Source organism: Neofelis nebulosa, chromosome 3 (genome assembly GCF_028018385.1).
Source record: "Neofelis nebulosa isolate mNeoNeb1 chromosome 3, mNeoNeb1.pri, whole genome shotgun sequence".
Classification (NCBI taxonomy): Eukaryota; Metazoa; Chordata; class Mammalia; order Carnivora; family Felidae; genus Neofelis; species Neofelis nebulosa.
The window spans coordinates 206,771,767-206,799,708 of record NC_080784.1 but is presented as its reverse complement, the minus strand read 5'-3'; the positions used below and the strand labels follow the sequence as shown (position 1 = coordinate 206,799,708).

Sequence of the window (27,942 nt, the reverse complement as noted above, 5' to 3'; positions counted from 1 at the left end):
AAGGCCCGTGGACCCGCTTTTCTGAGGGCCGTCTTCCCCCGGGGTATGGCGTGGGGTCTCCTGGTTCCGCTCTGCATTTCCCTGAGGCTCGGTGATGCCGAGCACCTTTCCGTTCATGGGTCGGCCACGGCGTCTTCTTTGGAGAAATGTCTGCTCCAGCCCTTTTCCTTGGGTGCTGTCAGCCTGGTGTGGTCCCCATTTGTCTACTTTTGTTTTGTTGCCTATACATTTAAGAGTACGTTTTTAGTATTTGCCTCTTATTTTGGGATTCTTTCAAAATCTCTGAAACTTATCGTCCCCATATCCACCTTACTTAGGCCATGGATTTTCTTTTTCCTTTTAAACTAACTACCTGTTTTTTTCCTCTCTTGGTTTGATTGTATTTTTTACTCGTTTCTTTCCCCTCAGCTCTTTCTTGTATCTTGTTATTTCTTCTCATTCATGTGGTTATTCTTGCTTCGTGGAGGACTCTCTGAGTCGTTTCCCTCCGAGAAAAGGCTGTGGGTGCTCAACTTGGCAGTGTCTCCGTGTTTGAAAGTGTCTTAATTTTGCCCTCCTTCTTGAATGATGGTTGCTTGGTTCAGAATCTTCAGCATTTCTGAAATTCCATTCCTTCATTTGGCAAAAGGCCTTTTGGAAGGAGCCTGTGAAGGAGCCGTTGGTGACGGAGCGGCAGGGGGCAGCTGGGGAAAGGCAGGGAGCCCAGGCTGCGGGCCCTGCGGGCAGAGGCTGAGGAGCTTTCCGGGGTCAGCTGCCCTGTGTCCTCCGGCCGGAAGTTGGCCCAGGAGGCGGCTCCGTGCTCTGGGAGCTCCTGCGGCGTGTCTGCGGAGGGGCGGTGGCGGGCGCTCACATCCCTGGCCTCGGTCCCACGCCGACCTCCGGGTGCGGCCCGGGCTGGTGGGGGGCTTGGGCAGATGGGGGTGTGGGCAGCAGAAGGTGAGGCCCTCACAGGGGCCGGAGCACGGAGGGCAGGAGGCCCGTCCTCGGGTGGGAGGAGTGGCGCAGGAGGCACGCGGCAGGGCCATCCGGAGGTCAGAGCCAGGAGCGGCGGCTGAGGGGCTGGCTCGGGTCGGGTCACACGGCGGGCAGGAGAGGAGCACGGCCGGGCTCGGCGCCACCAGCAGTGCTGTCACGTGGTTTTGTTAGCGGCACCCAGAAGCGCATCAGGTCGTCAAGAGAGTAATTCACTTCGTCACCTCACAACATGCGTTGTCGGGTCTGGATGTTGATGACACACTGAAGGTGAATGTCAGGGCGTTGCTGGCTTCCTTTTTGGATACAAGATACAAGTGGAGGGCTCAAGCCTGTGGCACCTGCTTGGGACCCTCCTCTTGTGTCCCCTTTGGCCCCGTGGGACGAGCCTCGGGCCGGGTGTCCCGAGCGGAAGGCGGGATGCTGAGACACGTCACTCCTGTGAGTCCCGTGCTGTCACCCGCCGAGCGCGGGTATGTCGACCACGCAGAGTCTTGCTGGCACTTAGGAGCACGACCGTGTCCAGCGTGGGTGACAGAGCACAGTGGTGCTCTCCTGCCTAACAGCCGCGTGGAGCGGGGACGCTACCGTCACCTGGCGCGTGCTCGGACTGACCGTGTGTGCGGATGTGTGACTTACTCTCTTTTCCTTTTGACCGCGTTTATTGAAGTGTAGTTTTAACATCTGAATCTGAGAGTAAAACTTCGAAGCGTTTGTTACTGTGCATCACGGGATTTGTCTCAGTACATTTTGCAGTAATCCTGTTTATTGTGTCTCACGAAAGTGCCGGCCGGGTCAGGTTAGACACACACCTGTCCTCACACGGTCGGTCTGCGGGGCCGCTGGGGTGGGTGGAGGCTCTAAGTTAAACAGCCCGGGAATCTGAAAGGGAGTCTGCTCGCGGCAGCATCCCAGCAGCACCCGGCTTCGGCGCCTCCTCTGAGGTTGACCGGAGTCGAGCAAGCGCGAGCACCCAGGTCTCTGTGCTGTGCTTTGTTACTCTCTTGCGAGGTACGCGTGGCAGAACTGAGGCTCGGCGCGGGGTGTCTCTTCCCCTGGGTGCGGGGACAGGTGCGTGTCTGCGGCCGGCCAGCCGCCTGCAGCTTCCCCCTTGTCCACGCCCGTCAGGGACCGTGAGATCAGGACAGACCTGGTTGGCCGTCGACCTCACGCAGCTGAAGAGGCGCAGGTGCCGTGGGTGGTCGTGTGTCACCCCACGTTGGGGACGGCCCTGCTCTGTTTCCTCTCAGAGACTCTCGCGTCTTGCTCGTGCCGGACCCAGCGTGGAGGCTGCAGGGGACGAGCCCTCCCCGTGTGGCGCCTGTGGCTTGTCTAGTGGTGTTCCGCCTCTTGGGCTGATAAGACCCAAGGTGTGGACAGGAGTGTTTGCCCACTGCCACTGTGTGCCCAAGGGAGGCGAGGTGGGAGTGGCAGCTGGGACAGGACGGCGGTGGCCTCGCCGGGTCCCGGGCAAGAGTCCTGTTGCCGTGGCCCTCCTTGGCCGGGTCCGGGCCCTTCTGGTTTATGCTGTCACCTTGGTGTCTTCGCCCCTGGGAATCCCGGCTCCTCCCCACCGAGCGCGGTGCCCCTTGGGAGCGGATCCTTCCCCGTGGTCGGGCACCACCGTAGGGAAGGTGTGCACTTGGCGCGGCTTGTCACAGACTTCTGCAGTGACTGCTGGCCTTTGGTGGGTGGGAAGTGCTGGGCCCGCAGCCGGGAGGAGGGCTGGGAGGGGTGTTCTCTCTGGAAGGACACGCCATCCTTGGTGGGTATTAGGGGAAGGCGGTTCACGTAGCAGTTAAACGCGCGCTCACGATTTCCCGTAGGTGCTGGCGCGCCCTCCCCCTCGTCCCGCGTGACCCCCCGCTGTTACGTCCCCGCTGCCCCCACCGGGCCCATCGTGGGCCCTCTGCAGCCCCCAGCACTACGCGTTTGCGGTCGTTTCCTTAACTGTTTGTCATTCTGGATGAACTTGGGGATTAATTACTTTGTCACAATGCACCCGTAAACGTTCTCCAGAAAGAGTGCAGCTGCACTACCTCTGTGGATTTGGGGACAGGACACATCCTCACATTGGTGTCCTCGTCCAGGAACACGAATGGTCCTCGGTTCGCACAGGCCCTTTGTGGGTAGTAGACGTGTGTTTAGACCCCTGGAAGCCTAGGACTTCTGCCTGACGAAGTACCAGGAAGGAGGTCTGGGGTCCCGCACGTAGGACGGCGGGTGCTCACACGCCAGCTGCCTCTCTTCCCTAGGTGCCCTATGAAACACTGAATAAACGCTTCCGGGCTGCTCAGAAAAACATTGACCGAGAGACGAGCCACGTCACCATGGTGGTGGCCGAGCTGGAGAAGACGTTGAGCGGCTGCCCCGCCGTGGACTCTGTGGTCAGCCTTCTGGATGGCGTGGTGGAGAAGCTCAGCGTCCTCAAGAGGAAGGTGAGTGTTGCTTCCGGACCGTCCCGTCTGCCCCCCGGTGCTCGGGCTGCGGCGTGGGTCCGTGGCCCCGGCCTCACCGTGTGCCCGGGCTGTCCCAAAAAGGGGCCGTCTTCTGTGGGATCGGGGCCACAGCAGAGGCCAGGCAGCCCTGAGGTGGGGAGGTGGGCTTTCAGGGCCAGAGTGCGGGAGGGGCGAGCCACTCCATGCCGTGCGTGCCCCGCGCCCTCTGTGGGAATGGCAGGCCGGCTTCCAGTTCCACGCTCCCCTTCCTGTGAGGCCGGGTCGTCCTGGCACCAGAGTGTCCCAGGTGCAGATGGGGAGACAGATGACTTCTTACTTCCAGAATCTCACCTCAGAACTTTGTGTCGGGTTTCTCACGAAGCTGGGAGAGCTAGGAAGGGTGTACGCTACGCCCAGCGAGAACAACCTGGAAAATACCAGAAGCTATTGTAAAACATCTCGCTGAACGTGTCAAAGGGCTCACGAGACAAAGTTTATCGCCAGAATCGGAGGGCAGGGGACAAGAGGAGAGAAGGGCGGGACCCCCTGCCGCCCTGGGGACTGCATCACACAGGTGAGCCCTCTGAGGGCCTTGCTTCCCGGGGCCGGGGCCCGCTAGCACTGCTTGTCAGGTGAGGGTGCCCCAGGGGCAGACATCGCGGCCGGTTTCGGGACAGCCAGGTGAGCCACGACCCCTCCTCTTCAACTTGGTGCCAGCGGTCCCCGCCGGTGGTACCTCCAGGCGCCAGGCGGACCGCAGCGCTTCTCGGGCGGGGGACAGCTTCTGTCAGGGCGTCACATCTGTCGAGTAAGATGACCGGGCACACGAGACGTGTGGCCGAGGCACGGCAGAAACGGTGGACGCCGCGCAGTCTTCGGGGGTACGGTGTGGAGGCTGTCGGGCCCCGCCCGGCTCTGCCGCATCTGAAGAACAGACAGCTGAGACCATCCGCGGGGGACACAGGGGACGGGAAGTGTACAGTGTGAGTGGGTTTAAAGCGAACCAAACAGAACTTCGAGAGATTAAAAGTATAATAACTGAGACGAAAGACCCAAGTGTTTGCTTGTAACAGACTTTTCAACATTTAACAGTCAGACCAAGCTAAAGAGAGAATTTGTGAACTGGAAGGTAGGTGTGAAGAAATTATCTAGAATGCAGCACAGAGAGCAGGAGAACGCGAAAATGCATAAGAGGGTAGGAGGCCTGGGAGAATAGAGCAAAGACTTTGACCAAAGCCAAGGGACGGTGCAGGGGGAATGGCTGAGATTTTCAGAACTGCGGGAGTCGCCAGGTCAGAGTCCTAAATGGGACAAATAAAAATAGACCTACCTAGGATTTCACATTGTGAAAGTGAAAAGAGAGACAGAAAAATCTGAAAAACAGCAGGAGGAAGAAAACCACTTCCAAAGGGTTAGCAGCTACCCTGGCAGCAGGCGGAAGCCGCAGAGGAGCGGACCGTGCCCGAGGAGAACGCGGGCCCGACGAGCGCCAGCTGGCTGTGACACCGGCGCCACGGTCGGTGGCGCCGACCGCACCTCAGGTGCTCGAGAGTCGGCTGCCGTCGCGGACGGCGCTGGCACGTAACACTTCCGGGGAGCCGCACAAAGTGTCACGAGAGGTAGTCGTGACATAACAGGTGGTTTACTTAACTGGGAAGCGAGTTCAAAACTACGCGTCTGGCAGCACAGCAGCAGAGCACGTTGAGCAGAAAGTCGCGTCGCGGAAGAGCAGGTGGGGGCCCCAGAGCCGTGGGTGTTGACTTGCCTCCTCCGGATGACGGATGCAGCCGCACCTGCCTCCGGGGCGTGTGTGGGACCCTCCCTTTGGCCCCGTCACCGGGCGGGCCCCGGGGCCGTCCCCTGCCGTCCTCGTCCTCGGATTTGTTCTTGTTCTTGCCTCCCGTCCGCGGGTGTTGGGGGCGGGGCAGGCTGGCCGCCGCCCCGTCCCGAGCGCCTCTGCGTTGCGTGTCGTGTCGCAGGCGGTGGAGTCCATCCAGGCGGAGGACGAGAGCGCCAAGCTGTGCAAGCGCAGGATCGAGCACCTCAAGGAGCACAGCAGCGACCAGCCCGCGGCGGCCAGCATGTGGAAGAGGAAGCGCATGGACCGCATGATGGTGGAGCACCTGCTGCGCTGCGGCTACTACAACACGGCCGTGAAGCTGGCCCGCCAGAGCGGCATTGAGGTGGGCCTGGGCGCGGGGCGGGGCCGTGGGGCCAGCTCCCTGGGGCAGGTCCTCCGGGTAGAGAGGCCGCCACCCGCACGCACACGCGCTCCCCCTCCGGTGGCTCCTGAAGTGACAGGCGGCTCCGGGGGAGGCCTGCCGAGGACCCCGGGACGTGCGTGCAGCCATGTAGGTTGGCACGCAGGGCCCTTGCTCCCTTTCCGGGGCCTCACAGAGCCGTGTGCACGTTTCTCTGGCCTCCGGGCCGGTTCAGCTGGGGGCTGCCCCTCTGCCGTTGGGCGGCGGTCCCTCTGGTCTCCTGAGGGCAGCGTCTACCGTGGCGGGGGGTCCATAGCACACCCGCCTCCCCACCCACCAGTCTCTGCGCGGCACTCAGTGGTGCCTCAAGCCTGTTCCTCCCACGCTTTTCTTTCCCTGACCTTCCCTGCCCGGTACACCCAGCTCGTGCCTGACTGTCGGGGCGTCCTGTCCTCCTGTTTGCCTGGCATGGCCTGTGCATCCGCGGTGGTCGTTGGGCTTCTCACAGACACCCCGCCCTCCGTCTTCCTGCCCCGTGAGGGAGTGGCCGAACGCTCCTGGCCCCGAACGTGTGCTTTGACGGGGAGAGAGGCATGAGTCAAACAGGATGTGTACGGGGCGCACAGGGCACAGGGGCAGGAGGACTGGTGATTTTCAGAAGGTTGGTTTCGGGGGGCACCTGAGTGGCTCAGTCCAGCTTCTGATTTCTGCCCGGGTCAGGCTCTCACGGTGGTGGGTTTGAGCCTTGTGTGCGGCTCTGTGCTGACAGGGTGGAGCCTGCTTGGTATTCTCTCTGCTCCTCCCCTGCTCCCCCTCAAAATAAGTAAACATTAAGTTAAAAAAAAAAAAAAAAAAAGTTGGTTGGGGTGGGCTTGCAGAGATGAGGGGAGGGTCCCAGGCCCGGGAGCTGCCATATATTTGGGGCGGGTGTCTGAGCCTATGCGGAACTCATCGACTGGGGTTTCCCCTCAACTGAAATGTGTGCATGGTGGGGGGGTGGGGGTTGAGTTGGAGGCATTGCTTTTTTTTTAATGTTTGCTTATTTTTGAGACAGACAGAGCGTGAGTGGGGGAGGGGCAGAGAGAGAGGGAGACACAGAATGCGAAGCAGGCTCCAAGCTCCGAGCCATCAGCACAGAGCCCAATGCAGGGCTTGAACTCACAGACCGTGAGATCATGACCTGAGCCGAAGCCGGACGCTCAACCGACTGAGCCACCCAGGCGCCCCTGGAGGCATTGCTTTAATAGGCTCACCCTGGTTGCTCTGTGAGAACAGACTGTGGGCGGCAGAGGGGGACCGTACTGTGATTCACGGTGATGGCGGTGGTCAGACCGTGGACATCCTATGAAGGGGGCCCTGCAGCATTTCCAGGTGGAACCCAGGCTCGCAGCTGTTTGCAGCGGGAAGTGTAGGAGGACCCTCATGCCCTTGGGTGGGGGGAGGGCTCCCAGCAGAGTAGGGTGCCGTCACCGGCGAAGACGCTGGTGTATCAAGGTTCCTTAACGTTTAACTTCCGTCCATCCCAAGACACCGTGGAGAGAGAGCTTGGGGGCCGCCCGGATGGGGCCGCGCGCCCCACGCGGAGCCTCGGTGTTGGAGGAGAGGCACAGCCCCAGGGCTGTCTTTGTGCGCCGTCTGGCTTCTCACGCGGGGCCAGCACCTGATCGTCTGGGACGGTTTCCAGCTTCCACGCGTGTTGCGCATGCTGGCCCACCTCCACCGTCTGGCGTGGCGCCTCTGGTGTGACTCCCCCAACCCAGGGGCCACGCGTGGACCTCGGAGACCCCATGGGCAGGAAGGAGAAAGATGCGAAGGATCCAGACTCAGAGGCTGCACCGGTCAAACACACAGGTGGACCCTGACACGCGAGCAGGGAGACCGCCTCTGAATTCAGAGCGAAGCTCGCAACCAGAGAGGGAAGTAGACAAAGACGATCCTCGTGTAGGAGACCCAGCGTTTGCCCGTTAGGGAGGTTCTAGAAAAGAGAGAAGAAAATGCCAGAGAAACGGCGGAAGGAGTGGCTCAAGAAGACAGCCAACCTCTGAGACGCTGTGCTGGCCCTCGCCCCGCTTAATAAGTAGGAACACCAGCGTGCGAGGCGTGTGTGTGCGCGGCGCTTACCCGTCAGCTCGTGTCGGGAGGGCGAGGTGTGGGCAGGGCGGGAACCCGGGAGCACTGCGGGAGTCTTAGCTGCCCCCCACCGCCCCTGCGTGAGGACGGAGCCCTCTCTCACTGGGCCGGCCCCCCTCCGAGCTTGCTGTCCTGCTGCTTGCTCCTGCCCTCACCCTAAACTTGGCAGTCAGGACGTGGGGCAGGGGAGCCACGGTTGGGTCTCCGGCCGTGTGAGCTTGGGGATCCGTCCGGTGGCTCCTGACGACTTGGGTGAAGCGGCCCTGGGGTGACCCACCCCAGACTGCCCTCCGTTAAGCTGCTGTTCGGAAACCCGCAGAGCTCACGGGCCGTGTCCAGGGCGCCGACCCCGGCAGCGGCACAACCCCTGCCCTTAGGTCAGCTACTCTTCTGCCCGAGCCTAGCTATTGCCTTCCACAGCGACATGCCCCAGCAGTCCCTGTGCTGGCCTCGGCCTTGGTGTGGCTGAGCCCAAGGGTCGCTGTGTGGTGGCACTCTGATTAGTATGTTCTCTGGTTACTTTTGCGATAAACATCCGGTGTTAACGATACTGCAGCATCGTTAGCTGTAACGTACTGTTTTTCTTTTTTTAAGTTTATCTGTTTTTGAGATTGAGTGCCTACGCATGAGCAGGGGAGGAGCAGAGAGGAGGAACAGGAGAATCCCAAGCAGGCTCTGCACTGTCAGAAAGAATCCCGAGGCGGGGCTCAAATTCACACACTGTGAGATCATGACCTGAGCCAAAACTGAGTCGGACGCTTAACCACCGACTGAGCCACCCGGGCCCCTGTCCAGGATGTACTTCTTAACGTGCAGAAAGAAAGGAAAGTTTCTGGCTTTCGCTTTGGTCACGTTTACTTGAAAGTTCCCGTCTTCTGCCACAGTCCTCCCTTCTCCAGACACTGCTTGTGCGAGAAGCAGGCCGCGGCCCTGGCTGCCGAGGCTGGGAAGCTCGGTGGTGAGCTCCTGACTTGGTTGGCCCCAGGGCAGACCTTACGTGGAGACAGCATGGCAAGAAAGCGGACTTGTCCCACACTTTGCCGTGCCAAGTGGCTCCGTGTGAGGCCTGCCTGAGGACACCGGGATGTGTGTGCAGCCAACGCTCGCCTGCTGGCCACAGGACACTGGCATGCAGAGCAGCACGGTTCCCCCGAGAGTTCAAGGGGGTTCGTGCTGGACGCTTCCCCTCCGCTTAGCGAGACACTGATCTTCAGTAACGGCGTTTGCTCCGGTCGCTCCAGAAGGGGGAGAAACTTCCCGCTTGACATTCGTTTTCCTCACGCTTGTCCCTTTGGTGATGTGCAGGCATCCACTGTCCCTTCCCAGCCTGCATGGCCACATCCTTGTTGTTGGCAGTGCTCCAGCCCCTTGCTGGGGACGTGCAGGCCCCAGGCACCCCGTGGGCTCCTTCACTCTGGCAGACATGTGACAGGGCTAGTGGCTGTACTTACCCCGAGTCCCTCGGCCTGCCTAGATCCGCCAGAGCGCAGCAGATGCGGCTGTGTAGGCTGCTTCCCCAATTGCACAGGCACCAGAGAAGGGGAAAGAGCAAATGTGACACAGAGACCGCCCTACTCATCCACCCTCACTGCCCCTTCTCAAAAATCTCATTCAAATAAATCTTCAGAGGAAAAAAAAAAAGCCCAGAAAATGAGGGTATGGATTCCCGGATCTAATTGTGAAGGGGTGAAATGGGGTCAGGCCTATGTTCCCGCCGGGAGGGGGATGGTTCTAAACTGGGGCTTTGGTTTGGGGCCCACAGCTGCTCTTGGGAGACCGTATGTGGGCGCAGAACAGGCCTTGGGCGGTGTGTTCGGGCCGCTGTGCTCGGCCCAGTGCTGGGGCTGGCGTGCTGGGGCCGCTGTGCTCTGGCCGCTGTGCTCAGCCGGGGCTGGGGCTGGTGTGCTCGGCCCGGTGTGCTGGGGCCGCTGGGCTCAGACGGCCCACAGCAGCCTCCGGCAAAGCCCTTCTGCCAGGCTGGGCCCCGCCGAACCGGAGGTTGCACAGAGCACATGGGCCTGGGTGCGGGGGGTCCCAGAGCCCAGTGCACTGAGCTCACGCCGCTACCCTCCCCTAAGGACTTAGTGAACATCGAGATGTTCCTGACTGCCAAAGAAGTGGAGGAGTCCCTGGAGAGGCGCGAGACAGCCACCTGCCTGGCCTGGTGCCACGACAACAAGTCCCGGCTGCGCAAGATGAAGGTGTGCGGGCGCGGGGCGGGGCTTGCGGGCACGGGGCGGGGCTTGCGGGCGAGCACCGGCGGGAACCAACGCTTCTTCACCTGTTGGTTCAGAGTTCTGTGCTTCCGGTTGGTAGGGTGGGGGTGTGGGGTTTGGGTTTTGGGTAAAATCCCTGAAAAGTGCGCCCCCTCTGCATTACGGTTTGACAAATGGCCTGAGCATGAGGTTCTGAAGGGGCGAGGTGCCGACTGCCTGCGTGTGCCGGGTCCCTCCGGCTCGCCCAGCCCCTCAGTCACCGGTACAGGAGAGCCCCGCCGGGAAGCGTTGTCCACCTGCCAAGGTGCTAAGTGCTAGGTTTTCTTGAGAGCTACAATACAAGCAGCTTAAAAAAGGGACACTTAAATTGCAGAATTTAAACGTGCTTACTGAAAGGTGTTGTCACCATGGGGCTTGCAGAAATGTTTAACTTCTATTAACCTTCCCCTGCCTCCGTTAGAAAAACTGTTTGTTTTCTGTTTTCTAAACCGAGCGCCTTTAACCTCTCCCCGGTTGAGCTTGTCGTGTGCATATAGTCACCAGCCAAGGGTGACGCTCTCTGCCACTCAGGGCCGCCAAAGCGAGCACGACGCGAAGACGGGACGGAAAAGTAGAGTGGCCAGTGGCTCCCCTAAAGAGAGTGAGGATCTTGGTATGGAAACCATAAAAGGAAAGCCAGAATTGGTATGTAACACTTACCCTGCGCTCCTGCTCCAGCCCCCACAGCTGTGCCACACGGTGGGAACCAGGCCAGAAGGAACGTAGGCTTCCCGTCCTGACAGCCAGTTTCTGCAAGCCCCGATGCCTCCAGACAACACTGCTGCTTGGCCAGGGCACGTCCCCCTGGGCCGGGTCTCAGGCGGGGCCTCACAGCCACTGTGGGGGAGGGCGGGTGGGCAGGCGGCCGAGTCCGCGGCTGGCAGCTTCTTGTCACCGGCTTGTGCGCTGGAAAGCACGTGGACAGCCACCCCGAAGTGCGTTGGGCGTGAAGATAGGCTTGTTACGAAGTGCCGGCCGAACAGGGTAGAACAGCGAAGTACCCGCAGCGCCCGTATGTGTGGGTACACGCGTACGCGCACGTACAGGCCGGGGAGGGGCCGTGCTGGACCACAGCAAAGCCCTCGGAGCAGTCAGAGACCCTAGGCGAGAAAACAGATCTGAGACCCGAGTTTCCCGACGGGTGTGCCGAGTGGGCGTCTGTTGACTCTGGTGTCCAGACGCTTCAGGGCCATCGGAGCGGCCGCACACGGACTGCGTGTCCGGAAAGCCAGTGGAGTCACAACCGTGAAGGCGCCAGGCCCCCCCCCCCCCCCCCCCCCAGGTAGCACACGGGGGACGTTATTCAGCCGTGGGCGCTTGGCACGATCGCCTAGAATTGTGCTGTCTTATGCTGGACTCTGGGCACCCGACTTCCAGTTCGTTTGTATTTGCCGATGTCCGCAGTGCAGTCACTGGAGCTGTCGTGGGACGCGCCGTGGCACTCTCACCTGGGACATCCGCCTGGTGGCCCCCCCCCTGTTGTTAGAGCTCCTGGCGTCCCCCGAGCCCAGAGCGGCGATCGTCGGCCGCCCTGGGGAGGCAGGCAGGGCATCTCCCCACCCCCCGGGCTTCCCCCACTTGGCTTCTGCTGGTCCGACCTTGGAAGGGAGCGCGTCAGTGCGGGTGGGACCTCCTTTCTGTTTACAGTTGGTGCCGGGCCCGCCACTCAGCACGTGGCATCTGCTCCATCCATTTGGGGGCCAGGACAGACCGCTGCCTTGGTGCAGAGGGCAGGGGAGGTGGGGTGAGGGCGGGGAAACCGCTTGCCCTGAGCACCTGTGTTGTGGACGTGTTGGGCACCAGGTAGGTGGTTCTCGGCACCTTTGCCTCCGACGGCCTGGCGGGCCCCAAGGTAGGTCCCGTCAGCCGGTGCTCTGCCCTCGTGTCCCTGGAGGCACCCTCGCAGGGGTCCGGCTGAGACCCTTCGTCAGAATGTCCGTGTGCGCGTTCGGAGGCCCGGGTGGGAAAAGTCCACGTGATCGGTAGACTCGAGTTACAGTTGAGACACTTGGGGCTGGCTGACTGACTCACCACGTAGAACTCTGTCCACACCACCCTGCGATCCAGGTACTACAGAAGGCGGAGTGACAAATCGTGGAAAACCCAGAGATTTTCCTATTCCGTTAACTCCACTTACTCTGTTTCTGGTTGGAAATACTGAGTGTTTTCTGAAACCACAACGATACTATAGTTTAAATTACTACTTTTGTAGAATAATCCAGCTTTTCATCTTAGGTCACAGAAGTTAATTTTGCCTGCCTTCACCCATCCCCAGTCGTAGAGTTTGAACCCAAATTGGACTGGCATTGTTGAGATTTCAGAGTTAGCGTTTGGGCTTCCACACAAATGACCGTGCTGGTGCCGCACCCTGTCAGCTGCCCCTCACTGCCCCACGAGGCCCACCGGCCACTGCTGCCCCAGACCTCGCGCCCCCTGTGCCCTCTGCAAATCCCGGCACCCCCGCCCTCCCCAGGGCCTTTGAACTGGCTCTTTCTCTGCCTGGAACACGTGTCCCCGGCGTCCCTGTGCACTGTCCCCACCCCCACCCCACCCCAAGGGTCCTCACCCGTGTCCCTGCTCGGGGACCTGGGTTCTCTCCCCTGCTCCCCGCTTGGCGCTCCTGCTCCCGCTCCCCTGCGAGACACCACCTCCCAGCCTCTCCCAGCCGGGTGTCGGGGCCTCACGTGGGGAGCAGGTTGAGGTGGACAGTGCCACACGGGATCCTGAGGCCAGGTCCCCGGGGCCGAGGCCGAGGCCGAGGCCGAGGCCGAGGCCGGGAAGTGCAGCTGGGCTAGGAGAAGGCTGTGACAGCGTGCCCACAGGCTGACGCCTTCGTGTGGATGAAGCAGCCGGGATTGTGAAGGGGCTGGAAACTTGTCTTCGCGGGGTCGCTCACTTCACGCACACGGGAAGTCGTGCCACGGGCCCTCCGAACCCTCAGCCTCTGGCATCCTCGCCCTCAGGGGCTGCCTGTCCCGCCATCCCCGAGCCTGGCCCACGGGTGCGCACGCAAGGCCCCGGCCCCCTGGGTGCAGGGCTGCTCCCGCCGTGCTGGGGAGCCATGGGCTGCCGCTGAAACTACAGCTTTGGCATCCGTCCCGCCTCCCTGCTGGCTCGAAGCTCCCTCGGCAGGGCGTGCGGCGTGCGGCCCGTGGGCGTGGCCGTGTGGGGACGCTACCCAGGCCTTGTCTCGTCTTTGCCCCCAGAGCTGCCTGGAATTCAGCCTCAGGATTCAGGAGTTCATTGAACTCATCCGGCAGAACAAGAGACTGGACGCCGTGAGGTACGTGGAGGTGGTCTCCCGGTTCTCCGCAGAGGGCAGACTCCCTCCCTGACTTCACGGGGCAGGCCTTCTGGGCTCTGGGGGGTGAAGCACGGAGTGTCCAGCAGGCCTGCCCTGACTGGCTGGGCCCTGCCTGTGACTAGAGGCCTCTCTCACCGTCCCCAAGCAGGACGCTAGGGCCGGGCACCCAGGCTCCTTCTGTCTGGTGCACACGACCGTTCTGACACCATGAGGCCGACTCACCGCGTGGGCACAGGGCCGCGGGTTCTGCTGCGTCCACCTGTCCTGGGACGCTGCCGGCCCTGGGCTGGAGGACGCTCCAGGCACAGCGATGTGCCGTTTAGGGGGTGGACTGGGGGCATGCGTGAGGGCAGAGGGGGGGCCTCTGGGAAGGAGGCTGGCACGCAGGCACGGGGACGTGGGGTCCCCAGGTGCGGCCTGTGCGGGAAGGCACTGCCCTGGGGCCCGACCTGTGGGCTCTGTGTCTCCTGAGAGTCAGAACCCGGGGGGGACGGACTGTCTCTGGGGCCTCCCAGGGCTGTGCCGGGGGCGGGGGGGGGACCGGTGGGCCTTCTGGCGCAATTAGTGTTGCTGGGCTTTGGGTCCGTGTATGCCAGGGTCACTTGGAAGAGCTTGGGCAGGTGCCCTTCTCAGCTGGGTCGCTGCCTCTGGGTGTTCCCTGAGTGGGATTCTACGCTCGGTGCCTCGAACCTCACCTCCGACCCTGTGTCCGTGAGGAGGGGGCCCTGCTGAGCTGAGCTCCCAGCAGACCCTGGCCCAGGGCACACGAGGAGGGGGCTTCTTCGGCACTGAGGCTCCGGCATACACTGTGAGCGCAGACTCTTAAAGGTAAAGCTGCAAACTTAGACGGCCCCAAATGTTGTTTTCTAGACACGCGAGAAAGCATTTCAGTCAGGCCGAGGGGAGCCAGCTGGACGAGGTCCGCCAGGTCATGGGCATGCTGGCCTTCCCACCAGACACGCACATCTCGCCCTACAAGGTAACACGTGCCCGTGGGCCCTCAGGGCTTGGGAGGACTTCGTCTGTGGTCACTTCCACGTTCGGAGTGTGGCCAGCACCCCAAACAGGCCCTTTCCCATCTTGTTCCTGTTTGGCCGGGGAGAAGTTTGGATCGGAACGACTCACGGGGGTCTCAGCCTAGAAGGCCCTTCGGCTCTGAGTGCGTCACCTGCGCCCCTCACCTTTCTCCCTCACTGCCAGTGTCCTTCTTGACCTCCGTCCTCTCTTCGGGGTCTCTGTGGGTCCACGTGGGGTCCGGGCAGGGCGTGGTCATGCAGCATCGCTAACCAATCCCCTTGGCTTTGCTGGGTGCTGGGGCAGGGTGTCTGGCGTCTTGAAATCAGGCAGTGCCCCCTCCCCCCCCCAAAGCCTAGGAGCAGCCCTGGCGATCTTTGATCCACCTTTGGGTTCCTCCTTCTCTTGTCTCGAAAAACATCAACGTGTTCACAGCTGAGTCACTCACGGTCCCGTCTTGGAAGATCTGGGGATTCCAGCAACTTTCCCCCGTTCCTGTGGCTGCTCCCCGTCGGGGTCCCTTGGCCATCAGTCTGGTCACGCCCACACGAGTGTCCTTATAAAGGCCGCTTGGCTGGACCCTTAGTGCTCTTTCTGAGCAGCCTTCTCGTGTTTTGCAACACGGACAGAAGTTTCCAGATCATAAAGTTCTGCTTTCTTTTGGTGGGCAGTTCCGCCCTTAAGTCATTTTTGTCTTCACGTGTGTTACTGTAAATGGGACTTTGCTTAGAGACCACCTCGGTCGGACTCTCAGTGTCCTCGCACATCTCCGTCCTCCGGGGTCTCCGGGACAGCAGCACAAAGCCGCCGCACTCTCTGCCGCCTCTGACAGGGCTGGCCTTTCCTCGGCCTCCCTGCCGCCGTCCCGCTCCTGACCCCCTAGCCGCTCGCCCTCCATGAAGACTGGGGCTCTCAGTGTGGGACCAGTCCCATTGCCGCAGCATGGACTCTGTGTGGTCACACGTCCACACTGTCCCAGCTGTGGCCCCAGTTCTGGGTGTTCGTTGCACAGCTCCTCCCTTGGTTTTCCGTCGTCGTCTGTCTGGGCTCTGTGACAATCCCACAGGCTTGGCGGCTTAGTCCTCACAGTCTCGAGCCTGGGAGCCCTGGATCGTGGCACCAGCAGGGTCTGGTGAGGCTCCCTGCCTCCACCCCCTTCCTGAGCCTATGGCTCCTGGAGGTCCACCTGCCGACACTGTCACGGCGAGGGACACGGCACTCGACCCTGGTGTTCCTCTCGCTGTTGTCAGCCTGTCCCCAGGAGGGAGGGAAGTGAACTGCCTTCCCCGTGGGCTGAACCCGCCTTGTTCTCTGAGCCTGGACGTTGGGCTCTGAGGTCCCACGTGCCCCATGTGGTTTTGTGGGCCGCCAGCGCCTGACCTGGGCACAGCAGAGCAGACCTCGCCCCCACTTACTGAAGTGCTTGGCCGCAGGCCTTCTCCGGGCTGTTGGAAGCTGCTTCTTTGTCCTGACTGGGTGCACACAGTCCCAAGGTGTCAGGCATGTCCTGTGATACAGCCTCTGTTCACAGAGATCTTGGGTGTGATCGCGTGTCTCTTCCCTGCTCTGGAGAAGGTTTGCGAGAAGTGCAGAAGGGGCCTGCCCTTAGTGCGTGAGAAGGCCTGCTCGGGATGGCATCCGTGGGGCCCATGCCCACTCTCCTCCCTGGAGAGGCCTCACGGTGGCAGGAAGGAGCAGGGCCAGTGCTGCCATCGCAGCCGGAGGACCGGAGGGCTGACCGTCTGGGAGACATCCTGGCGGTGTGGAAGAGGAACCACGGCAGCCAGTGCACAGCCAAGGCCGGCTGGGGGTCAGGGAGGATGGGCGGCACAAGAGAGGAAGGCCGGGACGTGCACAGTCTCGGCGGAGGGGCACGGGCCGTCAAGGGAAGTGCTGAGGCGGTGGCATGCCCTGGGGTCCGTGTCGAGGGGGCACAGCCCTGACCCCTTGTGGCAGGAAGTCACAGGTCTAAGTGGGTCACGTGAGAGGCAGGATAAAGTGCTCTGGTCTCGGAGAGGTGGCCACACCAGTGGCCCGAGGCCAAGGGTCTGTTGAGAGAGGGGTTTGCAGAGCCTCTGGACTGTGGGCTTGGTCCTCTGTGGGCTTTGCTGTGGTAAAAATAACATTAAAGACACGTGTTTTTAACATTGGAGTGAAGTGTGCTATTTGCCCCGGACTTGGGCTCCCCGTGGGGCTCCCACCCAGCGGTTGCCTGTGCCTCTGCCTTGACGCGGGGCCCCTGACCCTTGTGCTTGACGTCCAGGGTTTCCCTCCTGTTGGTGTGTGCCCTCCCCTCCCTGCTCTTGTAGGCTCTGAACTTGGAAAGCTCTGGAGACGGGCTCATCAGGCCCGGTGTTCTGTTCTGCGGTTCTCCACCCTGAGCTGGGCTGCTGGGTCCCATGCCAGCAAGTCCCTTTCTGGAACGAGACTTTTCCTCTGGAACCTCAGTGCCTTTATCCGTGCCCAGCTGTCTTTAGACCCACTGAGTCCCCTTCTTGCCGCGAGGCCACAGGACCTGCACCCTCTACCATCCGTCCGCACAGAACACACTGGCGGTCCCGTGGGCAGACGTGGGGTCCGGGCTTCGGGCGCGCTGTGCCGCTCTCCGGCTGGCGGCTGTGGGCTCGTGGGGGCCCACCTTCTGTTGCCAGGGACTGCAGTGGGCCCCGGGGTGCCCCCAGCACGGCTCTGCCCTGTCTCTTCCAGGACCTGCTGGACCCTGCCCGGTGGCGAATGCTGATCCAGCAGTTCCGGTACGACAACTACCGGCTGCACCAGCTGGGGAACAACTCTGTGTTCACCCTGACGCTGCAGGCTGGCCTCTCGGCGATAAAGACACCGTATCCTTCTGGCAGGCAAGGGGCCCCGCGCCAGCTCCGCCCTTCCGAGCCTGGGGTTCCCGTGCCCTTGCCTCCCCCCGGGAAAAGCCGGGGGCTGTGGCCCTCCCAACCCGAGCCCCGTGCTCTTGGCTTGTGTTGTGGGGGCCCCGCTTAGGTAGTCGGGTGGTGGTGCGGGTGTGCCCGGGGCCCCGCTTGGTCTGTGGGAACCCGGTCACGGAGCCACACTTTGTGTTCTCTCGCCCCCAAACGCTGCCTGGCACGCCGCACGCCGACCGGACGGCCGCCAGTGCGCGCAGCCTTCTGGCGGCTGGGACCCTCACCATGCGGAACCGTCGTTGCCCTGTGTGATTCCTGAGCATCCCCTCCCAACTTCTGCGGGTCTGAGCCCAGGCTGCGGCCGAGCGCTTCGTCTTTCTTCACACGGTTCCCACCCCAAGGCCGGAGGGCCCCTCTCGAGTGCAGCACGTGGGCCTCCTGGGACCCCGGGCTGTTTGCTTTAGCGTGTGAGGGGACCGGCCCTGAGGGCCGTGAGTGGGAACGTGCTGGGGTGGCCGGGACGTGCTCTGGCCGCCTCCGTGGGGCCATTTCCCCGCCAGCTGCCGTGTTTCCTCTGCCGTGAAAGAGAGCTCTGGGCTTGTTTCCTGCCCCGCGCCCCTTCCTTAACCCGAGCACAGACAGTGCTACAAGGAGGACGGCAGCTCCAAGAGCCCCGACTGCCCCGTGTGCAGCCGCTCCCTGAACAAGCTGGCGCAGCCGCTGCCCATGGCGCACTGCGCCAACTCCCGCCTGGTCTGCAAGATCTCGGGCGACGTGATGAACGAGAACAACCCGCCCATGATGCTGCCCAACGGCTACGTCTACGGCTACAACGTGAGGGGCGGGGCCGAGGGGCGGTGCTGGGGTGGGGCGTGGAGGGGAGGGGAGGGCCGGAGAGGAGGAGGGGGGGGCGGGGGGGGGGGAGGGCCCTGGAAGTTGGGGAGGCAAGAGGTCCAGGGGAGGGCCTGGGAGGGGGTGGGAAGGGGAAGGGCCCTGGAGGGGGAAGGGCCCCGGAGGAGGGGGAGCCTGGGAAGGGGAGTGGGTAAGGGGCAGGGAGGGGGTGGGGGGCGGGAAGGGGGGAGGGCCCTGGAAGGGGGCTCGGGAAGTGGAGGAGCGGGGCCTGGAGGGGCCGCGGGAGGGTCGAGGTGGCGCCGGAAGTGGGAGGTATGGGGCCTGGAAGGGGCTAGGGGCGGCGGCGCGCCTGGCCTTCCGCCTGCTCTGCGCCAGGTGCTCTGCGCCAGGTGCTCTGCGCCAGGTGCTCTGCGCCAGGTGCTCTGCGCCAGGTGCTCTGCGCCAGGTGCTCTGCGCCAGGTGCTCACGTCTCGGCCCCGCGCTGCCCCCGGAGAAAGCTGCAGGGTCAGGGGTTCGCGGGCAGGGCTCAAGGGGAGCGGAACTCTCCCGCAGCTGGCGGCGGTGGTGGGCGCGCCCGTCTACATGCTCGCGTGCGGCCCGTTGTCTTTCAGTCTCTGCTGTCTATCCGTCAAGATGACAAAGTCGTGTGTCCGAGGACCAAAGAAGTGTTCCACTTCTCACAAGCCGAGAAAGTGTACATCATGTAGGCCGGGCCGCCCCGCGCCCCGGGCCCCCGCGCCCCCGCCCGCCTGCGTTTCTGTTTCTTGCGACCAAAGATCAGTGAGCGACGATGGGCCCCCTAAGAGGAGAGGAGTCAGATCAGCACGCGTGTGCTTGGGGACAGCCTCTCCGCTGGTAGGACTCCGGAGCGCGCGCGAGCTCCTGGCCGCCTTCCCCTTACAAAGAGAGACCTTCTCGGCTGCTTCGGAAACAGGAGTCGGTTGTTTTTCCGAGCCCCGGACCCTGTCTCCGCCCGCCGAGCCCCGGGGCCTGAGCCTGGGCCGGGAGAGGTGCCCGGAGGCGCCAGGACCGCACTGCGGGCCCCAGGACCGCGCGCCGGGGCGGGGTTAGGGTGTGCTAGGTTCAGTGTCACGTCATTCGTGCCGCCTTATTTCCTGCTTGAGAATGTATTCACGTGGAGACCCACTGGACCGAGTTCTGCAGAGGCCTTGCCGATGGCTCCGTACCTGTAGACGTAACGCTGTTCGTTACAGAAGCTAGTAGTTCAGTCGAAGTGACCGCCGGTGACTTTCCAACCCAATGAACCATGTGGTTTACGCGAAACCGTAGAGGTTTGTACTTAGCGCTTATTTTTGCATGTTGATGTCGATTAGCCAATAAACTGTAAACGTAAAACATGTTAATAAAAGGGTTTTCTATTTCTTACGTCTGTGTGAGGTGGAAGCCGCTGTGCACCCCGGTACCCTCACTCCTGTCTGCTCACCCCGGGCCGCCCCCGGTCCAGGACCTTTGCTCGTTTCTGCTCACCCCGGGCCCCCCCCCCCCCCCGCCCCCCAGTCTGCGGCCGCACTGCCGGTGGGGCCGGGGTCCCGGGAGCAGCCCCCGCAGCTCTGGCCCGCTTGTGCCCACATCCCAGAGTCCCGCTCCAGCACGCAGGTGGTCGCCCTACTCTGCTCAGGGAGGCAAGGGTGGCAGGGTCATCCGAGTGGGGTCTCCTGAGTCGCCGGCACACGTTGGCGGCATGCTGCCAGTGAGCGCCAGGCACACACGTGTGACCGTGGGCGGCCTCTTCCAGAGCCCCTACTCGGAGCTCAGGGTCAAAGTAGTGGCGTGGAGGCTCCTCCCTGCCGCGCCCTCCAGTCCTCCAGCCGCACTCTGACCACCACCTGCGCCGCCTCCCCTTTTCCTTCTTCCCAAAGGCGTGTGTACGCACGCGTGTGGCCACGCACCCCGGGAGCCCCTTCCGGTCCTCTCCAGCGACCGCATCCACGGCGAGAGCGGCTCAGCCATGGGGCAGCCACAGGGTGGGTGGAGCAGGGTGGCTGGTCCCCGCTATGCTGGGACGTACAGGCTGTGATGGGTGATGCCACACAAACACGCTCAGGTGCTCTGTGGAGCTGCCGGCCTGCTCATTAATGCAGGAGGCGCCGGTGCCAGCCCGCACCCACCCGCCTCGAGGCCGCCCCACCTGCTCCTCGTCCTCCCCAGAGTCCTAGGCTTGCGGCCTTGTGCTCATGGGAGTTTTAACTGAGGTACGAATCGCATCCGTTGAAACACGGCGATCTTCAGGAAGCGGTGTGAGCAGGTTTGATAACCGTGTGTGCAGGTGTAACCCCCGGGCCCAGGCGGCCAACATTCACCCCCAGACCCCAGGAAGCCGCACCTCCGCCTTCTTCCAGGCTATCCACACCGTTTGGCTGCGTGCAACGAGCACTTGGGCTTTGACCACCAAGGATTAGTTTTGCCTTCGGGTTATATGGAGACAGACGATGTGCTCCTTTGTGCCGTGCTCGTTTCAGCAGGTGCCTGAGGTGCGTCCACATGCCTGCGTGTATCGGCGCTCCTCCCGGGCGGTGGGGTTGCTCCCGGGCATCTGCGGTCATCCTGGCATCGGCGCCCCTCCTGGTGTCCGCGATGCTCCCGGCATCAGCGATGTTCCTGGGCATCTGAGCTCCTCCTGGCGTCGGCGATCCTCCGGCGTCTGCGCTCCTCCAGCCGTCGGCAGTGCTCCGGGCATCCGTGGTCCTCCCCGCATTGGCAGTCTTCTAGCATTGGTGCTCCTCCCGGTGTCGGTGGTGCTCCAGCATTGGTGTTCCTCCCGGGCATCTGCACTCCTCCCGGCGTCAGCAGTGCTCCCGGGCATCCATGGTCCTCCGGTGTCGGCAGTCCTCCCGGTGTCCACGGTGCTCCCACATTGGTGCTCCTCCCGGGCGCTGGCAGTCCTCTGAGCATCGCTGAGGAGTTAACCAGTCCACAGACCCCATAGGCTGTCCATTCTCTTGATAGACCTTTGTGTTTGCATCATTCTTACTCTGAATAAAGCTGCTACAAACATTGCTGGACAATTCTTCGTGGACATTATTTTCATTTCTCGTGGGTAAACATCTGGACATACGGTACCTGCACCATGGTGTTGTATACTTAACTTGACAACTGCCAAGATTTTTCCCAAAGTGGTGATAACAGAGTTCATGCCCATTGGCAGTGCGTGAGGGTTCCAGTTTGTCCACATCTTTGCTGGCATCTGCTGGGGTCATTCTTCCCGTGAGCCGCTCGGATGGGTGTGTACTCGCACCTCCCTCTGGGTTTCATTTGCATTTCCCTGATGCCTAAGGATGCTGAGCCCCTTCTCAGGTGCCGAGTGGTCGGTCACGTGCCTGTTCAAGTCTTCTCCCCATTTTGTATTGGATGGCCTCTCTTGATTTGCAGGAATGCAGTACATATTGCGACACAGCCCCTCTGACACACCTGAGTGCACTTGGTTGCCTGTCATCTGACCAGCAGGGTTGTTTTTTTTTTTTTAAGTTTTTTTTTTTTTTAATGTTTATTCTTGAGAGAGAGAGACAGAGCATGAGCAGGGGAGGGGCAGAGAGAGAAAGGGAGACACAGAATCTGAGGCAGGCTCCAGGCTCAGAGCTGTCAGCACAGAGCCTGATGCGGGGCTTGAACTCACAAACTGTGAGATCATGAAGGCAGACGCTCAACCGACTGAGCCACCCAGGCGCCCCTGACCAGCAGGTAACATTCAATTAATTTTTTCTTTTATGGTTTGTGACTTTTTGTGTTCTTTGAAACATTTGCCCACCCCAAGGTCCCAATGATCTTCTCTTCTGTCTTCTGGAAGATTCAGTTTTACCTTTTGTTTGGCTCTGTAACCCATCACAATGAGCTTCTGTCTGCGGTGTGAGGAAGAGGCTGACGGCCATCCCCCCCATGTGTTCATCCTGTTCTTCAGACACCATTTGTTGAAGGCTTTTTTCTGTCCATCAGATGATAAATCCCCTGGCTGTGTCTCTCTGGGTCTGTTTCTTGGGGTGGCCCTCAGTCTGTCACCCCAGCATCCTGTCATTTCACTGTGGCTTAAAGTACAATACAAACAAGTCCCTTTTGTTCTACATATTTTCTACTTTTTCAAAATAAAATTGTTTTGACTGTTCGCTTTAGTTTTAGAGTCAGCTTGTAAAAGTCTACCCCTAAAAAAGTCTGCTGAGATTTTAACTAGAATTGCATTGAATCTATTGATCAACCTGGGGATTTTCAAGCTGCCACAACACCACCACAGACTGGGTGCTTCAACAACAGAAAATCATTTCCTCGCAGTTCCAGAAGCCAGAAGTCAGATCTGGTTGCCAGCCTCTTCCTGGCTTGTGGACGGCAAGAAGCCGCCTCTCGTGGGCTCCATGGCCTTCCTTCTGTGTGTACATGGACAGAGACCCCTGCCTACTAGGGGGACACCAATCCTGCTGGACCAGGGTCTGTCTCATGATGTCACGTGACCTTAGTCACCTCCAAATACAGTCACCATGGGGGGGGGGGGTGGTCAGGGCTTCAACACGAGTTTAGGTGAGGGGGACAGTTCAGTCCACAATGGAGACTTTAAAATCTCGACAATACTGAGGCCACCGGCCTGTGAACACGGGCTGTCTGTGTCCAGACCTCACCACGTTACAGTTCTCAGTTCTCTTGCTTATCCTAAGTGTTTCATGACTTTACTGCTGTTGTCACTGTCATCTTTAGATTTAACTTCCCATGTGTTCCAGTGTGGTTAACGTATATGTAGCACTGATTTTGTTTATCGATCTCGTATCCTGTGACCTTTCTAAGCTCATTTGTTCTAGGCGCTCTTTGGTAGGTTATAAAGCATTTTCTATGTGCGCGATTGTATCACCGGCAAATAAAGGCCATTTTGCCTTTTCCTTTCTCATCTCTACGGTTTTTATATCTCTTTCTCCCCTTCCTGTGTGGGTAAAGCCTCCAGCACAGTGTGAACTAGGAAGGGAAGAAGGAAGTCCTGGACTTGTTTCAGATCTCAGGGGGAAGTGTGGTCTCCTGCCGGGAAGGACGCGAAAGACGATGTCTGCTGTACGTTTTCATGGGTGCAGTTATCAGGTTAAGGAAGTTCACTCCTTGTTCCCTGAGTTGTCATCATGAGGGCATTTTGAATTTTACCAAATGTTATTTTCTTCATCTAATGAAATTCCTACAGGATTCTTCTCCTTTGCTTTGACAATAAAGGAGACAGGGAGGACTACACGATGGACCTTGAGTGGTGGACCAAGCCTCCCCTTCCTGAGACAAGCATCACTGGGTCATGGTGTAGTTTTATATATTGCTGGATCTGACTTGCTGGTACTTTGCTGAACAAAGTGTCCATAACGTGCACTCTATTATTCTTTTAATGTCTGTAAGATAAGTAGTGATGCTTCCTCTCATTCCTGATACTGGTCATTTGTTTCTTCTTTTTTCTTGATGTCTACCCAGAGGCTTATCAATTTTGCAGATCATTTCAAAGAAACACCTGTTTGATTTTTTTTCCCTCTATTGTTTCCCTGTTTTCCATTTAATTGATTGCTCTTCTTTACTGTTTTCTTCTTCCTGCTTATTTTGGGTTTAATGGCTTCTTTGAAATTTTTTTTTTAACATTTATTTGTTTTTGAGTGACAGAGACAGAGTGTGGGTGGGGGAGAGACAGAGAGACAGGGAGACACAGAATCTGAAGCAGGCTCCAGGCTCCGAGCTGTCAGCACAGAACCCAGTGTGGGGCTTGAACTCATGAACCGTGAGATCATGACCTGAGCCAAACCCAGCTGCTCAACCAACTGAGCCACCCAGGTGCCCCTCTTTTTCTGGCTTAAGGGGAAGATTAGAGAACTGCTTTGGGCCTTTCATTTCTACTATAAACCTCCCGTACATTCTTATGTTGTTTTCATTTTCATGCATTTCAAAATATTTTATAATTTCATTGTGATTTTTTTTTTCCTTTGACCCATGGATTACACAAGTCTGTTAGCTAATTTTCAAATACTTGGAGACTTTCCAAATCTTTTTGTTATTAAGTTCTAATGTAATTCTGTTAGAAAATCTGTGTATGGTTTCGACCCTCTTAAATTTGTAGCGATTTGTTTTATGTCTGCCCTGATAAATGTTCTGTGTGCACTTCTAAACAATATCGTCTGCCATCGGGTGGAGCGTCCTGCCAAGTGCAAACCAGGTCAAGTCCACGATGGGCGGTTAGTGTCTCCTACCCTTCCTGATCTCCTCCCTGCTGGTTCTTAAAGCTTACAGATGAATTTGTCTATGTCCCCTTTACGTCTGCAAGCCTTTGCTTCATTTATTTGTAATTTGTTATCAGGAGCAAGCACCCTAGCTGCCAATATCTCTTATAAAGTCCACTTTGTCTGATGAGGGTCCAGCCACTCTGGCCCTCATCTACTTAGTGTTAGTATGTTACATCTTTCTTGATTCTTTTGCCTCCAATCCAAGTCAAATTTGAAGTGAGTTTCTTGTAGACATTATACACTCGAGTCTTTTTTAATTCAGTTGGACAACCACTGCCTTTCAATTGAGGTGTCTAGACCATTGACATTTAATGTAATTATTATTATTGCTGGATTTAAATCTGTGGCCTTTCTATTTGTCCAGTCTGTTTTCTGTTCCCTTTTTTGTCTTTATTTGACACCTCTAGACTATTTAAACATTATTCTTTTTTTAAAAAAAAATATTGTTTTAATGTTTATTTTTGAGAGAGTGAGACAGAGCTTCAGTGGGGGAGGGGCAGAGACAGAGGGAGACACAGAATCCAAAGCAGGCTCCAGGCTCCGAGCTGTCAGCACAGAGCCCGACGCGGGGCTCGAACTCACAGACCGCGAGATCGTGGCCTGAGCCGAAGTCGGACGCTCAACTGACCCAGCCACCCAGGTTCCCCCACGTTGTTCCTTTTAATCTTTGACTTTTTAGCTACACCTCTGTAGTTCAGTGTACATCTTGAACTTCCCACAAGGGCCTTCAAATACTGTATAACTTCATGTAAACACAAGGATCTGAGAAACTGACTGCCTTTCTCCCTCCTCTGTCCTTTGCCCCAACTATGGCATATTTTCCCTCTACGGACATTCTGCACCCTATGATACACTGTTACGCTTTCAACGAGCAGCCAATGATTTAGAAAAGAAATTTAGAACAAGACAGATCTTCTATTTACCCATATTTGCCGATCCCAGTGCTCCCCCCAGCTTTTGTACATGTAGGTTGGCGTCTGCGTTTGCCTTTCATCTGAAGAGCTTACTGTACCAACGCTGCCTCAGTCGACCTGCGGACGAGGAATTCACTCGGCCTTTCTTTGTCTGAAAGTGCTCTATTTCAGCTTAGTTCACGTTTGGAGGGGTATTTTGTGGCATACACAGTTCTGGGGCGACAGTGTTTCTTTTCACTCTAGGTTTCATGCCATTCTCTTTATGCCTGTGGTGTTCCGGCCAAGAACTGCTGCTTGCTGTTTGTACCTTCGTACGAGGCCCCTTCTCTTCCACTGCTGTTCGTCGCTGCCTTCCCACACTTTGATCGTGACGGCCTTGGGTGGGCTCGTGTTCCTTCTGCTGGGGTTCGTCTCTGAAAGTCCCAGTTGGTTCTACAATATCTTCCAGGCCTCAACATATTCATCTGAGCTAATTCTATGTATTAGGCCTTCAATACTGGCGCCTGTTGGGTGCCTGATATCGTGAAACAAAACAAAGATGCCTGTTCTCGTGGAGCGTGTTTTCAGAGCAGAGAAGGTACTAAGATTACAAACCTCGTGTGACAGGAAGTCTCAGTGCTTTGAGTGCTGCTAAAGCAGAGTTGCCTGAGGAAATGGCAGGAGGGCCCCGGCTGGGAGCGGCCTTCCAGGCAGAGGGGCTGGCCCCCCAGAAGCCGGCCCCCTGGAGCAAAGCAGCCAGCTGGGGGCAGCACTGAGTTCCACCCTGGCTGGGCGAGGTGAGTGGACTCGAGGGGTGTGAGGACAGAAGTGGGGGGACAGGAGGCGGCTGCCGGGCCGCGGAAGCAGAAGGACTGACATCCCATCAGCTAAGACGAGGGCGGTGGGCAGGAGACGGGACCGGGCCGTGCAAACATCACAGGGCACTGGGGTGGACGCGGGTGTCGCAGGAAGAGGATGGGGCGCGGGGCAAAGCGCAGATAGCTGTCTCCAGGAGTCCTGCTGCAAGAGAGCACCAAACCCGGAAGGGCTGGGGGAGAGGCGGCATGCACACAAGGCTCTGGTTAGTTAGGACAGGAGAAACTGCTCTCCTGCCGCTGAGAACAGTCTAGTGGTGCAGGAACACCAAACCACAGCAGACACGGAGGGAGGCTTGCTCGGAGTGGACCGCGGGCCGGGGTCAGGCGCCCCGGGAGGGCCGGCGTGCTTTCCGCTTTCCTTTTCTCTTCCGACGGCCGCTTTTTTGAGAGAGAATTCATGTACCATAACTGCCACCGTTTGAAAACATACAACTCAGTGTTTTGTAACAGTCACGCGCCCCCGTCTCCACGCATCTGCCCTTTCTGGACGTTTTACGTAGGTGGCATCACAATATTTGGCCCTTTTGTCTGGCTTCTTTCAGTGCCCTGCTTTTAAGGTTCATCCACGTTGTGGGGTGAAGGACACACCCTACCGTCTACTGATGGACATCTGAGCCGTTCCCACCTTTGCCACTGAGAGCCCCACTGCTGTGGGCCTTCAGGTCCAGACGGTCCTGTTGCAGTGGGCCCTGTCTTTGGTGATTTCCTCCCGTTCTGCAACCACCGGAGAGCCTAGAAACATCCAACCAGCTCGCTGTGCACCGGTGGAGACCCCCTCAAAGAGCCCAAAGCACGGGGGTGGGGGCCCAGTACCTGGGGTGAGGCAGGCCTTCCTGAAGAAAGGGCAAGACAGGAGCCAAAAGGGGTGATGGCCCCTCAGCCCTGGGGTGGGGGACACACAGCGCGCAGGCTCTAAGCAGGGGCGAGCGAGGCCACCAGCCTGGCCCCTAGAGGACCCTGGGGTGCAGCAGGCCGCACAGGTGAGGAGGAAGCAGCTCACCAGGGCCGGGAACGTGTCAGGAGCAGACCCCCAGGGCCCTGGTCGGCCCGCTGGCCCCCGAGCCCACAGCCGCGGAGCCCGCGGAACCCCAGGTGCGCACAGGCCCGGCGGCACCGGGCTCGGGCCGCACGAAGAGCGAGTCGCAAACCCGAGGTGTCCCCAGACTGAGTGAGGGGCCCCGGCGAGGCCAGCCGCAGCCTGCACTGCTCAGGGACAGGGGCGAGGGGTGTCCTGGGGAAGGACGGAGCCCGGCAGGGGCCCAGGCCAGCGCCTCCACTAGGGGTGTGGGCACCTGCGCGGCGTCCGACCACAGGGCGGGGGACTAGGGACCCGTGCGCCGGCAGGTTCCCGGGGCCGGGTGGTGCCGCCCCTCCCGCGGCTGCACACGCTCCTCCGGGGACCGCCCATTTCCATGCCGCCGACCCCCCACCTCAGCACCAGGAAAAGCCCCGGCCGGACCCCGGCCCCGGGGGGACCCCCCGCCCCTCGACCCCTCTGGGCAGCACGTGGGAAGCGGGGGCGGGGGGGGGGTAGTCTCCGGCGCCCCCGGGAGAAACGTGCACCGGCTCCCACCCGGGCCATCCCGTCGCGATGGCAAGGACTGGTTATCGCAAACCCCTAGGCTACCGCGGCATGGAGACCGAGCTCGCACCCCTCGGGCCCGCTCCGCGTCGCCCTGGCAGCCGGGCACACGGCCCCTTTAAGGACTTGCTGAGCCCGCCCGCTTCCTTTTTCTCTCTCTCCTAAGCCGTCCCGACCTGCCGGGAGCGCGCCTGCGTCACCGCGCAGGCCTCGGCCCCTCCCAGGCGCTCGCGCCTCCAGGGTCAGGGAGAGCCATTGGCTGCCGAGCTCGGGGGCACGTGACAGGAGGCGGGTTGGGCCTCCGCCGG

General features: G+C 59.8%; 1 protein-coding gene across 3 annotated transcripts in view; it reads left to right on the top strand.

Moving 5' to 3' along the window:
- MAEA (macrophage erythroblast attacher, E3 ubiquitin ligase) overlaps nucleotides 1-19,278 on the top strand; it is a 38,112-nt gene extending 18,834 nt beyond the window's left edge. Inside the window, exons 2-10 of one of the 3 annotated variants that reach the window (XM_058723235.1) lie at nucleotides 3,228-3,410; nucleotides 5,390-5,593; nucleotides 9,820-9,942; nucleotides 10,528-10,641; nucleotides 13,203-13,279; nucleotides 14,171-14,279; nucleotides 17,021-17,154; nucleotides 17,829-18,024; nucleotides 18,654-19,278. In XM_058723235.1, coding sequence (XP_058579218.1) covers nucleotides 3,228-3,410; nucleotides 5,390-5,593; nucleotides 9,820-9,942; nucleotides 10,528-10,641; nucleotides 13,203-13,279; nucleotides 14,171-14,279; nucleotides 17,021-17,154; nucleotides 17,829-18,024; nucleotides 18,654-18,749 — 1,236 coding nt within the window. In that variant the 3' untranslated portion in view covers nucleotides 18,750-19,278. The remainder of the gene's footprint in view (nucleotides 1-3,227; nucleotides 3,411-5,389; nucleotides 5,594-9,819; nucleotides 9,943-10,527; nucleotides 10,642-13,202; nucleotides 13,280-14,170; nucleotides 14,280-17,020; nucleotides 17,155-17,828; nucleotides 18,025-18,653) is intronic. The other 2 variants (XM_058723236.1, XM_058723237.1) reach the window with 2 other exon arrangements.
- The last annotated feature ends 8,664 nt before the right edge of the window (nucleotides 19,279-27,942 follow it).